Source organism: Agelaius tricolor, unplaced genomic scaffold, assembly GCF_023055355.1.
Source record: "Agelaius tricolor isolate 1412-34295 unplaced genomic scaffold, bAgeTri1.0.p SCAF_26, whole genome shotgun sequence".
Classification (NCBI taxonomy): domain Eukaryota; kingdom Metazoa; phylum Chordata; class Aves; order Passeriformes; family Icteridae; genus Agelaius; species Agelaius tricolor.
In genome coordinates, this window is record NW_027269286.1 from 10899392 (window position 1) to 10914518 (window position 15127).

The 15127-nt window shown below is 35.9% G+C and overlaps 1 protein-coding gene across 1 annotated transcript in view; it reads right to left on the minus strand.

The window, feature by feature from the left end:
* Positions 1–15127, minus strand: part of DIAPH3 (diaphanous related formin 3) — a 212171-nt gene that overhangs the window by 118892 nt on the left and 78152 nt on the right. Inside the window, exons 17-19 of the mRNA XM_071448410.1 lie at positions 9719–9751; positions 6871–6966; positions 5844–5938 (exon numbers count right to left, since the gene is read on the minus strand). Coding sequence (XP_071304511.1) covers positions 5844–5938; positions 6871–6966; positions 9719–9751 — 224 coding nt within the window. The remainder of the gene's footprint in view (positions 1–5843; positions 5939–6870; positions 6967–9718; positions 9752–15127) is intronic.

Genomic DNA, 15127 nt, shown 5'->3' on the forward strand with positions numbered 1-15127 from the left:
TTACATTTACTTACTTACACTACTACTTAGCATGAAAACTTGCTAGAAGTAGTAAATCAAAGGTAAGATTCAGCTTCAGCCAAATTCAGAAGTCAGTATGGGGAGGTTGGACACATATAAAGTGAATGTCTTACAGGTAAGGGAATCAAACATTTCACCTTCATCTGTTCCTCTGAAGAATCCTCTGACTCCCTGGAGCTTCCTAAACACTTAGACACATATTATCTACAAAAAGACACTCACTTTTGGGCACCTGAACCCCACTCTAATTAGCTTCTGCTAGGCTGGCTAAAAATGGCTTTTTGGATATTCTGGAAATAGAAAGCTTCTCACACACTTAATTGTGGCATAAAATTTGAATCAGTAGCTCAATTCTGTCCCTTCCCAAGATGACTGCTGCAACTACCAGGCAATAGCCAGAGTCCCTACAGCCTTCTGTGTCTCTCAGATTATGACCCTTGTGTTTCTGGTTGCACATTGGTTAAGTTTCTGTCACAATGAGAAAAACACAAGAGAGATTTTCCTTTCTTAAAACACTCTTTGGTCTACTGGTAAGCTCACTCTCCTGAACTTAAGATTCAATCCTTTTAACACTGAAGCCAGTCTAGGATACACAGCCACCCCACAACCACTTGAAAATTACCATATTTCAAGGAAGAAACCAGACCAACTTCCCCATTATTTGATGGAAAGGGCAGATATTTTGGTTGCCAACATTTGTTTTATTACCTCTCAAGTAAATAGCTTTGGTGATATACAATGAGCAAAAAAGAATTTGTTTCAGTTAGTGAGCCGAATCTCCATCTGAAAGTCTTAAAAAACCCTTATTTTACCCACTAAAGATCCTAATTCCTTCTTAAGCAGGAAATTTAGCCAGTTAAGATATAAAAACTACCTCCCTGGGGCCAGGCAGATAAAAAGTCATACCTGTGCTTTGCTTAACACACTTCTTTAGTTTAAGAAGAATCAAATTTTACGCTTTTCAGTAGTAGCTGAAAAATATCCCTAAATCAGTAGACTGATTCAACAGAATTCCATGCTCAAATAAGGATTTTGGTAAGAAAAGAGAAAACTATTAAAAATGCAGGAACAATGATGCTTAAAACAATAATGTAAACTTAAATTTTAGGAGCTTGATTTAGATATGATCAAACTGAATTTTAGTGGAACAGCAGTCATACATATCCTTACTACTCTAACATTTGGAAAATATTTTTGTAAAACAGACTACACTTATTAATTATGGATGAAGGTGTCTGGCAATAAATCAGTAACACTGAGCAAAAATGAAAGGGTAAAAAGATACATTTTAAATTAGAAATTCATAACACACCTATTTCTTTTTTTGATATCCAACATTTCCAAATACAGCTCTAAATATAAGACAATTCCTTAATATTTACTGAAATTAAAATGTTATTCTTTGATGCAGAAAAAGTTCTCATATGAACAAAAACTGCCCACAAAACTTTCAAAAACCAAAAACAGTCAAGTGTTGGATGAATATTTTCAATGTTGAGCATCAGAATATAAAAAAAAAAGCAACCAAAACAGAAGGAGCAGCTGATATCAAAGCAGCTTTTATGGTGTTCAGATAAAGCTTTTGAGAAGCTACAGATTAAACACATTTTGAATATCAAACAAGGAATAAGCAGGAGAAAGAATTTTAACTAAGTCACGGGAAATATTTCAATAATTAGTCAATGAGTTTTTGGATTACAACACGGCTTTTGGAGTTTTTACATTTTGAAGTGCTAGATTTAATTTCTAACTGAAGCAGGGAATGGAGACAGATGGAGAGAAAATACATTTCATTTCTTAAGCATAACAAGAGTTGGATTAAGAACAAATTTCCAGTTTCAGAAACAGTGATTATTAGGACCCACTGAAAAAACAGTTACAACTAAACAAAAATATCTGCTGAACGCAAGAAATTTCTGAAAAGAAGACGTACCATACTGTCTAAAGTAACTTATATGAATGAAGAAAATTAGCCATATATGGCTGTAAACCTATATACTATTTCCCTCTTCTCAGAATGATGAAATACGTGGAACACATTTTCATAGCATGGTCATAGTGCATACTTGAAAAGGATGTGGAAGGTAGAAATAGAGACATAGAGCTCAATACCTAAAGTTATTTATTAACCTAAGTATATATGAAGGTGTATACCAACTTTTTGAAGTAATGGGGCACATTGTTTTACCACTTTCAAAGAAAGATGGGTGTCTTAAGTCCTTTTTCAAGTTCAAACTTAGTCCCTTTTTCAAAGTTATTATAGGGTTGTTTTACTCAGAAACAATCAATTTGGATGAACCCATTTGATAAATATTATTACATCCAAACTTGGAAACTAAATTTGAAGCCTAAGTTCTACTGAATTTTCCACCTGATTTAGGTCTTCAAGGGATTAATCACTCGGCAAAAAAATGCAGTCTATATTCTTGAGTGATTTATATGACCGTGTTCATCCGGGATATTGTGCACATGATCACTTGTATTCCATTCCACCGACTTTTACACAATCACAGCAGCTGCTAATATCATTGTACTCTTGTAGGATATAATTTCTCACTTTTGGCTCTTCATCTTCTCTTACCCTTTTCTTAAATAAAATTGTTCACTCCCCTCCAAAAGCAAACACGAAAGGGCTCAACCACTGCTGATACCACTTTGGACTCAATTGTGATGCCAACCGTATACAGAGGTTACTGTATACACTGACTTTCAACATAATTTACTGCCAATACCAATTAATAGAGCCACAAGATTATCAGCATAGTGTCAAAAACTTATATCCTATCATATTTTTAGCTATGCCTACTGCAAAGCTCCAGTGGGGATAGGGTGTGCTAGATGTTCTAAATATACTGAAAATTAGGCATTCTTTATCCCAAGGCATATACAATTATAATGAAAATAATAGTCCACAGAAGAAATTAAAAATAATGATACAAAAGCAAAAAAATTATCCATGAAAATAAATTTTCTCTTCTTAGCTTACCGCATCTTCACATAGAAGTATGCCATTAATTAACTACACGTTATTGGTTTGATGATTTTCTTTACCAGAGTCTAAATGCAAAGATAAATTTCGCCTTCTTTAGATAACACACATAGAAATTATCAAAATAACAGTTTTTTATATTTTTGATTTACAGTACTTATTTGTACAGGTTGCTTCATTTAATTCTTGTGGACCTAATTTTTCTGACAAGCTAAATTTTAACTGCTGAACAACAGTGCTAAGATCAAATAGCTTGAGAGACTCAGAGCAAGGATGGACTACCTGAGACAGAGTTTAAGCAGAGCATAACAGAAGAGCATATTCCATCTCTCAGTTTTTCATGCTACCATAGAGAATTTCCACTGTTATACCAAATAAGATAAAGATACACATCATGCTGCTGTTGAGCATGAAGAAAACCTTGAAAAAGTGATCTAAGTGCAAATTAGACTAAAAAAACATTTTAGAAGTGTAAACTATGTTCATCCTAATAACCTTAAAGTAACAGTTTTAGTGCCAATATTAACTGCATCATTGAACAAAAGAATGAGAGTTATACAATGATTATATATACTGTCACTGGAGATCATGGTTCATGCTTGCTCCTTCAAATATTTAAGAGAAACATCTCATTCTTCAATGAAGAAGGGAAAGTGAAGTCTAAATAGCTGAAGAGAAATTAAACATCTTTGAAATCCAAGTCACGGGAAGTGAGGGCAAAACTGCATGCAGGAAGAAATGCATGCTGAGCATTGCATAGCCTCCTGTGCGATAAGACATTATTTTGATATTCTGATATGGTGGAAATTAATTTTGCAAGAAAACCACATAAATACAGATTTGTCTTGTTTTGACATCTGAATACAAGTTCCTGTGTGTTGCAGTAGAAGCCACACCTGAATTTCAGTGAGCCTTAATGTAACAACTAATTTTATGACCCTGATACCTGTACTTGTTTTAACTAATCAACATTCCTGCAAATAGATTATGTTTCTAAAAACCAATCTACCTTCACTTTTCTTTCACGTTTCAGCAGGGACTGGTACCCATGCCTGAAACACATTTTGAAGTATGCTGAAGAGATTAGCTATCTAAAACCTGTACCACATTACTAGTAGATAGACAGTAATTATCAATTATTGCTATATTATGTTTTGACATTTATGAGCCATAATAGAAATAATTTGAAGTTCATCACAGTATGCCAGAGTCCTGTCCAAAATACAGATAATTTTTCTAAAGTAAGACGTTTTCAAATTTACTGATGCCCATCAAGATGACTCAAGAATATGGCACATGACAGGCAAGGACAGACTCAGAGAAGTCACTCTGTTGACCTCTGGGAAAGCCTCGTGGGCCCTTATTGTGTGCAGATACCCAACTAAGTGGTACAAAGAAGGTGTAATTAAGCTCTTCTTGGAGTTGTGCAATAGAAGAACGAAGGTCACAAGTTATCACAATTAAGATTCCAGTTAGATAAACAAAGAAACATTTCCTACTACAAGTATTCAACACTGAAAAAGGTTTGCAGAAAAACCAATGGGGTCTCCAGAGTTGGAGATACTAAAAATTTGATGGGAAAGGCCCTGATCAAAGTGCTCTAGTTGACCTGGCTTTGAGAGCCTTGGCTCAAATGACTTCAAGACACCCCCTCCAAATTATTTTTCCCATGTTTCTAAAATTATTCATTTGTGTTTACTTCATTAAATTCTTCAGCTTTTCAACCTTTAAATAACACTGTATATAGAAGAACTTCCAGTTTATTTTGGCTCCACATAGAGTCATACTGACTTTGTCTTTTAAAAAAGTAATATTGAAAGAGAAGACACTACCTAAATAAACTCCATGGAAGAGAAGTGGTGAATGCTGTAAATGCTCTAAAGCAAGATATTGGATTGTTACAGCTCTAACAAACAAAAAAAAAACCCAAACCAAACAACCAAAATAGAGATTTGTGCAGATAAGACAGAGCTAAAACAAAGCCAAGAAAAATTTGGTAAGTAGGGAAGAAACAAAACATCATATGTACACAAGAAAAGTCTCTATTTAGGTGTGGACAATACTGAAAATTGAGATATAAAATTCAGCTGTGTCATACTTTAATCGCATCCAGCAACCAAGCCCCAGGCAGCTACTCACTCACTCTCCCCACAGTGGGATAAGGATGAGGCTGTAAGGGTTAAAGTCAGAAAACTCACAGGATGAGATAAAACCATGCACTTAAGCAAAGCAAGGAATTCATTCACTGGTTCCCATGGGCAGGGAGATGTTTACTGCCATCTTCAGGAGAGCAGGGCTCCATCAAATGTAATGGTGACTTGACAAACACCACCACTCCATCTCCCTTCTTTTTTCTCCCTCACACTTTACATACTGGGCATGATGTCACATGGTCTGGAATGTCCCCTTGGTCATTTGGGGGCACCTGTCCTGGCTGTGTCCCCTCCCAACCTCCCATACACACCCAGCCCCCTTGCCAGCGTGGCAGTACAAACAGAAAAGGCCTTGGCTACTGTGTAAGCCCTGCTCAGCAACAACAAAACCATCTCTGTATTCTCAACCCTGTGTTCAGCACAAATGCAAACATAACCCCATATGAGCCACCATGAAGACAATTAACTTAGTCCCAGCCAAAAACAACACAAGCTGCTTTCATAAAAATATTAACATTACAAATTTAAAAAAAAAAACAACTACTGTTCACAGAAAAAGAACATTCTTGCAGTTAATTATTAGCCAAAAATTTACATTAAGAGGTGTTTTTAGCTACGCATTTCTATTTACTGAGGAGCTTCTCTTGAAATACTGGGATCTTAAGTGCTATTTTTGTTACCTGAATCATGGACTCTGAGAGCTGTGTTTCATCTACTTCCAATATCATTATTTTGATCTCTTCATAAGGCACTCGGAAAGATCCAAGGAAAATTGCTAAAACAGAGATTCCACAAATAATGAAAAAAGCAAGACAAGAACTATCCTGCTTCTATGTAAAAAACAGCAGCAAAACAGGTCGTAGCATCTCCAGATTAACAAACACTATGCCAAATAATATAAGCAAGATAACAATTTTTAATGTATTTTTAATTACTGTTTTCTTTCAATTCCAGCCTTCTCCATATCCATTTGTTATATACAACATCCAGCATCACAGAAGACTTCCATAAGCAGTCAGAGACAAGTCTACTTTTCAGAAGAATCACTGCTATTACAGTATTTTGTGCTAAGATGACAATTGTAATTTTTTCAATAGCCTTGTCAGAGCCTTCTCTGAAAGAAGCACCATGACAAACCAAAACCAAGCCACAGAAACAGAACATTTTGTTAAATGTTCTTATAAGCACTCCTTATTTAGTCACCATAATACAGTTATTTCTTATTTAATCTCTGCTGGCATTTAGGAACCTAGAACTCCTCTCCATCAAAACTTTATTTTCTCTCTTTGTATATTATTCCATAATACTGAGTATCAACTAGTTTCTACAAAGTTCATGAGATGGGCAGACACGCTGCAGGCATTTTCATCCTTTTGTTGACAAGGGGTGGGGACATGCAGGGGAAGGGGACATCCAGTATTCCTTGATGGATATATTGACAGTACAGATGGATTAGATACATAGCTGTATGCTTGCACTTCAACACCTACAGTCTTGAACAAGGAATAATCTTTAACTACTTCTCGGGTCTTTTTAAGCATTTCAGTTGTGTAAACTCATATTTGTGCTTAAAACAATATGCATATCTATAAACACATTTTAAACAATAAGTGGTTACCAGGTAATCACACAAGAAAGAAAGGCATTTTTATGGAAGATTTATACATTACTCTGAGGAAAAAAAAATAACCAACAGAATCTACTTACACAGATTCTGAGCAATCTTAGGATCCAAAACTTTTAATTCTTTGATGCGTTTCTTAATGGATTTCTTTTCTTCAAAATCCTCCTCCTCTCTTTTTACTGCCAGATTAATCACAAATACAATCATGGTTAATTCTTAATATTTAAAGGAAATCATTCATGAATTCAGAAAGCACATTTGCTATCAAGCATACTCAATTCACAGAGAAAAGATCATAAAACACACAGACAAAAAATTGAGAGGTTTTGCATGTTTTGTTTGTATTTCAATACTTTTGCTCTTCAGTCAAATTTGTCAGCTTGTTAGCCTTCTAGATTTATTTTTTTTAATATATAGGGCCTGAATAAACATGCTAATGTTAATTGTACAAACTGAGTCATATTTAAAATATGCAACATGCTCCAGTTACCCTGGCCAGGCTAGGATTATGAATTGGATTTTAACAATAACAGATCTTAAAAAACATGGCAACATGTCTCAACACTGAGACATCTATCTATTTTTGTGATTGCTTTTGTCTAACTATATGCACCAAAATTATCAAAGATCACCAGCTTATTAAAAAAATAACATTAGCTTAGAATATAGCTGAGTTGTTATATACCTACATAGCATGTAGGTATATATATAGATCTCTTTTCTTGTCCCCCTCAAAAGGATGTATTTTTAAATATATGATGTAATCACATTATTACAAAATACCACAAAGAAAAAGTGATTGTATAAACATATATTAACATTGCTGGAGATTTTGGCTTATTCTTTCTTTTAATAATTCATACAAATAGAAAATAATTAATACAAATAGGATCTCCCAAATACATTGTGTAAGCTGAATTTATTTCTCATTAGTCACACACTGTCATAAGAATTTCACTTAAAATAACAACATAGGCTTGATAAAGTATTAGTAGGAATTATTATGCAAACAAACTAAAAAGCTAAAACCACACAAATCTTTCCTTAAATATGATCTGCAATTGTATTATTTTACAATAATACATAATACAAAATACTCTTTTTTTAACTTTTCCTTCTTCCTTCCCCCAGCACAAATCTTCACTGTCAAATGTTATTTACCAAATACATTGCTACTGTTTAGCTAATTCTGTATATTATTTCACAAATGAGATTAGTTTCCTAGCTTTATAGTATGATTGTTCCAAATTAAGTTATACATGCTTCAAAGATTTGAGAGAAGAAAATATGCTACAATAGTATAACACACTACCGACTTCCAAAGGAGATAGGTATAGACGAGAAGTCTTGCCAAGAAGACATAGGATTAAAATTTCTAGCTCAGTGATGATCCTTGACAAAACTAGACATAAGCATGAATTATCAAGAGGATTTCCCTAAGCTGAAATTAATTCCAAAAATGGTAAGAGAGCTATTTAAGAGCTACATAATTCTTAAAAAATGTTTTTCAAAGCACGATAAATTTTGCCAAGGATTGGGACACAGACTAAATGACCTCTTGAGGTCTTTGATCTTTGTTGTCTAGGATACAACCAAAGAGATAAGAAATTCAAGACCTCGCACAGGGATTGAAGGAACCGGGTTCAAGTCCCTTCCGAGTAGGTGGAGAGAGACATTTGAATCATCTCCTAAATCACTTTTAATACTCTACACCTGCTAGGCAGCACAATGCTCCTGAGAACATGCCACAGTACAGAAAAGAACCTGTATTCTGCAAAAATGAAATCACTAAACTAAGACATAAAGCAGTCCTTAGAAGAAGGACTGATAACCAGCATTCTGGAAAATAGGTTACAAAGCCACAGTCCTTGTCTTTTGTCTGTTCCCAGTCTACCCACAAAATTCACATGGCCTTGAATTTCTTTTAGCACATTGAACAGAATGTTTAGCACTCTCCTGTACCAGGGAAAGCTACACACCCTGCTTTCTACACATGTGAAAGCAAAAGTAGGTTTTCACCAGCAATGTGAGAACTCTATAGCTCAGGCACCAAAGGAATAGAATGACATTAAAGCTACTGGATAAAAAAAAGGTTACCACTAAAGGTTCACTTTTTCTGATTATCCTTGAAGAAGAGCCCTTACTGAACCCAAAAGGGTATGTCAAGGGGCTGCAGATCCCAGAATCACATGACTGTTTTCTCTTGCAGTTACACACTTTAACAGACCTCTCAGATTTCTTAACTCCTTCAACTACACACTGAAAACTGTGACTCTTAAAAACATGACTTGAGTTGCCTCAAAGTCTTATCAATGCTAGCATTGTAGATTGTCCTAGAAGACATATACATCCCTGCAGGACAGGTTCCAAGCAATTTTCATGCCTTAATGAAAATAAAGTAAAATTCTTCATGGCTACCTTGGAACTTCGCAAAGAAACCTGGAACTTTACAAGAAACAAAATAATTTCCTTTGTAGTCAGAATAAAAAGTAGTTAAATTATCTAAATTTACTAATTTCCTTAAGTGTGCCTTGCCAGCCTCAAACTGTATGCTAAAAGGGCAGAAATAAAAAAAAAAAAATTAAAAAAAAAGTCTGCCTCTTTCAGCACTAGAAAGCAAACTTTATTCATTACAAGTCTTATAACTGAGATAATACAGACACACAAACATGCAAAAAGAATTAACAGTTAAACATGCACTACTTAATTCCCTACTTCCAAATCAAGAAACAATGCTGTAAATGAACTGGCTAATAGCCTCAGGAATTTTCACCCAGGAGGGGGTTATACACAATATTACAGCACAACTTAAGGCATCACAACACTAGGAAAAACATTTAAGCATAGAATGTGTCTACTCTAGGCAACTCATGCAGGAATTGTATGCAGAGTTCTACAATTATACAATAAACTAAGTTACTGCAAACTTACATGATGCTTCTTTAGTAGACTTCAGGTCACGTCCTTATGTAGTTGGCAGCAATAAGAAGCAGAGGACATGTATTACTTTTCTTGCTGGTTTGAAATGTTGCACTCCCCACTGAAAACCCTGATACATCCTAATGCCTCTAGAAATTTTCACCTCCTTTGCTAATGTCCTGGTTTTGGACAAGGACACGGGTTATGTGGAGCCATGTGGGCATGGCCAAGACACAGTGCAATTCAATCCCATCTCACCTCATGGCCAGGAAGGAGGGAAATGGGTCTCTCTCTTGCTTCCTGGAAAAGAAGGGGCAGGCATTCCTTTGCCTGGGAACCAAGCGACAAATGCAGTGGTGGGGTAACACTGGTCCTGACCAGATGACCTGTCTGTCATTTTTTTCATTGTCTTGGGCTTGGGGACAAAACATGGAGGGAGATGGTCTGTCCACCATTTTGTTCACTTTCCCAGTCAGTGAGCAATTCCCTGCAAATCACACTCTTTTTGTAAACTGTTGTTATTAATATTGTTGCTGTTACTGTTCTTATCTCATTGCTGTTTCCAATAAATTGCTTTTATCTCAACCCGTGATCTCTGCCTTTTTTATTTCCCATTGAAGGTTGTAAGGGGCACTGAACAAGGGAGCGCCACTTCTTAACCATAACAAGTGGCACAAAAAAAAAAAAAAAAAAAGCCCCCAAAATCCCAAGAAACATAACTATTCTCTATTTCCAACAAGTAAAAAGAGAAAGAAATCCCACAGCTGAAGGGAATGAATAGAAATATCTGAACAGGTGAAGTAAGAATCTAGACTAAAAGGAAATCAAAGAAAAATATGCAGTTAAATTTTCATTTGTGGAGAGCACTGGAATAGAAGGGAAAGTACACAGAAGAAAGAAAATGGGAACATCTGCTTACAGTGGAAAAAAAATAAAGCAGGCTAGTGGGAGTGGGCAGCTACTGTAGAAAGGATGTGATAATTTGAAGGAAATAGATGTGAGATGTTACCATGTTAATGAGAGAAGAAACCAGGGGATCACAAAATACATCGACAGTTCTCACAGCTCCAGAAGTTTCATCTTACTAAGCATGAACTTTTTCAAAATTACTTTTTTTTTTCAGCTTTATACAATAGAAAACTACACACCCTTTAAAGTTCTGTCTATACACTAAATCTATCCCACTGCAGGACACACACATGGCCCCAGCATCTGACCTATGTATTGTCAGTAGTACCTCAGCTGATGCTCCTGCTCTGCCCTCTCAGGCTGAGAAACAAAGTGCTACAGCACTTTGAAACACAGAAGAATGCACCTCCCACCCTTCGCAGTTCCCCTTATCTTCACACCCTACATCCTTATTAAAAAGACTCTAAAATTAACAGATGTGGTTGCCAGCATACACGCACACCAATACCTCAAAGGAGTTTTGGATACTGGACAGATTGCTTTTACCGTCTCCTTCAAATTCAGATCCATACACACATTCAAATGCAGTCAACTACCTCCATCTGTGGGAATGACCTGACTGAAATTAGGGTCCTGAAAAGAGTGGTGACAGGACTGTTTTATAAACACTTGGAAGTATTGGAAGCCTGCAGAACAGCACTTCATAAAATTGTGGACTGGATCCTAGGGAGCTACTCTGTAAAACTCTGAAACAATTTCATTCTTGGTAGGTGCCACTGAAATAATCTACATTCATGAATTGCAATACACATTTCTATTTCTGCCACAGGTCTTGATATAATCTGCTACCCACAATCTTTGTAAAAAAAATCATGTCTGTGCATCTGTATGCTAAAGAAAAAAAATCTTCTAAAACACATCATCCTAGTGGAAAAAACTGAAACAAAATACCTTTGAAATACAAGCCTCAAAAGGAATCTATCTGAACATTTAGATATGAACATTTATTTTTAAAAGTCTGAATTCCTATTTCAGATGAAACTTGAAAACTACATTACACAGAACACTCACTGGAGTTATTTCGTCACTAAGAAGAGTTATTTTGTCACTAAGTAAAAGAGCATACAGAAGATTACACATGACCTTACACTTTTCCTGGCCTCTTAGCTAAGACAACAGTCATCTTGCATTCTCTCTTCACTGAAGAATGAAAGAACTAGCCTGGGGTCATGGACTCAAAGGATGTACCCATAACAGGTGTCATTATGAAAGTAGATACCTACTTCATCTGTATAGAACTCTAATTCTTAAAAGTGAATGATATCTTGTGTCCCATATAGCAGGGTATTCAATGGGAAGACCTGCGCTTCTTCATCTCCTAAATGTTATGCAGAATCAAAAGAACAGATGTTTAATAGAAAATGAGGTTCTAACTAAATAACAAATCCTTCAGAACTTCTTACTTATTCAAAGCTAAAATGTGGAGTACCTTGGTATCAACCAATACTGAGGTCATTCTGGAGGTCATTTGGTCCAATCCCCTTACTCACACAAGGCTATCTACAGCCAGGTGCCCACAACTGCATTCAGGCAGCTTTTGAATATCCCCAAGACTGGAGGGAGAGTCGAAAACCTCCCTGGGCACTCTGTGCCAGTGTTCAGTCTCCCTCAAAGTAATAAAAAAGTGGCTTGTGATGTTCAGGAGGAACCTGTGTTTCAGTTTGTGCCCACTGCCTCTTGTCTTGTCACTGGGCACTACCGAGCAGCGTTTGGCTCAATCCTCCTTCCACTCTCCCTTCAGGTATTTATGTAAACTGGCAAGACCCTCCGGGAGTGTCCTCTTGCCCATGTTAAATATTCATGGCTCTCTTGGCCTTTCCACACAGGAGGGCAGCTTCAGTCCCTTCACCATCTTCATGACCCTTAGTTGGTCCTTCCCACTACATCCATGTCTCTCTTTCACTGAGGAGCCTCGAGCTGGACATAGTATTCCAGTTGTGGCCCTGCCAGTGCTGAAATCAAAAGCCAGGCAGGGAATATGTGCCTTTTGACTGACAGGACAAAAACTTTTGAAGACTTGGATTGTTGTTACAGCTGCATGACTACTGTCCTATAATATGACATGCAACAAAACAAAACAAACTTTCAATCTCAAAAGAAAAAAATAAAATAAAAAGGCACCACCGACTCTGTCACCTAGACGATGACACTACACAGGTGCCATCAGATCCACTTATTTCATATTGAGCTGTTCACCAGCAGTTATTTGTGACAATTTACTTTAAAATACAAAAGAAATTATGAACTAGATCTAAGTAGTTTTACAACAGCCTTGAAAATAGCTTTCTTTTTTTTTTATGAAGACAAGGCTAAAATAAGGTTTCTAGGCATAGCTCACAGAAGTAGGAAGAATGCCTGAACACTGAAATACCAGGAAGCTGATAAATATTCTGCTTTCCAAACTAAGCAACCTAAGGTTGCATCAACACAATTGTTAGCATCAGGGACTTCTCATCACTAAAAGATCTGTTTTAAATTATAGTTCATTCTAAACCAAGAACATTAAACTCTCACATTTTTAAACAGTAGCTGACAAAATTCTGAAGGAAAAAAAAAACAACCCTGAAGTCTTATTTGTTAAGAAGCAACTAAAATGCTCACAGAAATACAGCATGCAAAATCAGAATGATCATTCTCTTAGTTATAATCTGAACACTTGCTGGGTTCCCCACTAGAACTGAAAGTTTTAACCAAGAGTGATTCAACTCCTGGAAAGATCTGAAACTTCATTAATTCTTGTCTGAGGGGAAAGATAAAAGGGGAGGCTGAAATGAGCTTTCAGCTACAATGGAATTTGCTGGACAGGAAAAAGCAAAGCATACTGCTGTTCCCAGCAGAACAGAGTCTAGTACCAGTAGACACATAATTCTATAGTTTCCAGATCTCCCCATTCTAAGATATATTCCTACCATCAAGATTTAGCTGTTTGGGCCTTACAAAGCTGATCCATCATTTGCCAAAGGCATCAAAAGCTGAATAACAGCTCTGAGTGCACTTGTACCCAAAGGGAGCATAGTTGATTCAAGAAACACCATAACGTTATTGATTGTAAATTGGAATGGCAACTGTTCCCCTCCACTATTTGGAACTGTTCAACAGTTGCCTTTCAGACATTGTTGAATTCCAGAGCAAAATCTTTTCATTTAATAATCCCTGACAGATTGTTCTTCCACACATTTGTGTAATTGCTCTTTAAACCTAATAAATTTTAAAGTTTAAGTCCTTCAGCACAGAGTTCCAATTCTTAATTATGCATTGTACAAAGAAAGACATCATTTTTTATAATCTTGATCCATTTCGCTGTACCTCTACTATACTTTTTATTAGTAAGAAGAAAGGAAACCACAAAAAGTGGGCAGAATATGGGCACAGTTTGAACTTTTATAATGAAACTTTAACTTATTATTTTGTTTTCAGCTTTATTAACAGCTCCCAAAACCCTATTTTGCCAGTATATCAGTAATTTATTAGATTGTATCAATTGGTATCAACTTTGGCAATTGTAGATATTCAAGCCTTTTTTAAAACTGTCATTACATTTGTCACCTTGCTTCCTTTCTTCTGATGTTGGCATAAGTTCAAGCAATAGTTTACACGGCACAGTTCATAGCTCAGCTGTTTCATCCTTCAGTTCCCTTAGAAGTCCAGGGTGAATACCAGCTGGTCTTAGCAATCTGTTACTGTCCACTTTATTGACCTATTCTAAAACTCACTCTGCTGACCATGGAAGTTATGTTTCTTGCAGTAATGTGGTGTTCTCCCGAAGTCCAGCTTGGAGGTAAGTTCATTATTGATCAAACAGAAATAATTCAGAGCTTCAGCATTTGGAAGCAGGAAAAAAATTGTGTTACTCTTTTTTTTTCCTTTGAAAGACAGATCTGACACACTAAATCATACTTTTGTATAGCATTTTTATTACATCTTTATCCATGCTTAAAATTCAATAGTATGAAAATTTTAAACCTTAGCTCTAAATCGCAAAGCAGTTACAATCAGAAACCTACTGAAGTCCTCACCATTAAAATACAAGCGCATACTCCTAAATGAAATCTGCATGAAAGAGAGACACTCAAAGACATGGCTTTTGCTGCTTATAGATTATATGTAGCATCTGTTAAATATGCTTAATATGCTGCAGTCTCTGTATTTCCTTAACTAGGCTCTGAGGCTTTTTAGGTGAGGCTACTAGTTAAATATTTTTTTATCTTTTAATGAAGAATTCATTACTTTGTTTGATATCAAAACTCTTTAAACTTCACTAAATAGCTTCTAGAAGCTGGACTTGGCCTATTTCTAGACCAAAGTCCAACACACAAGCTAATTTTAGTTCTTCTTACTGTGCAAGCTTTGAAAATGTTGGTATTTATTATTTATTCACAAGAAAAAGTAGTAGCATCTTTTTGATTTTTATATCTTAATTTACTACACAGGAAAAATTGCTTCATCATAATC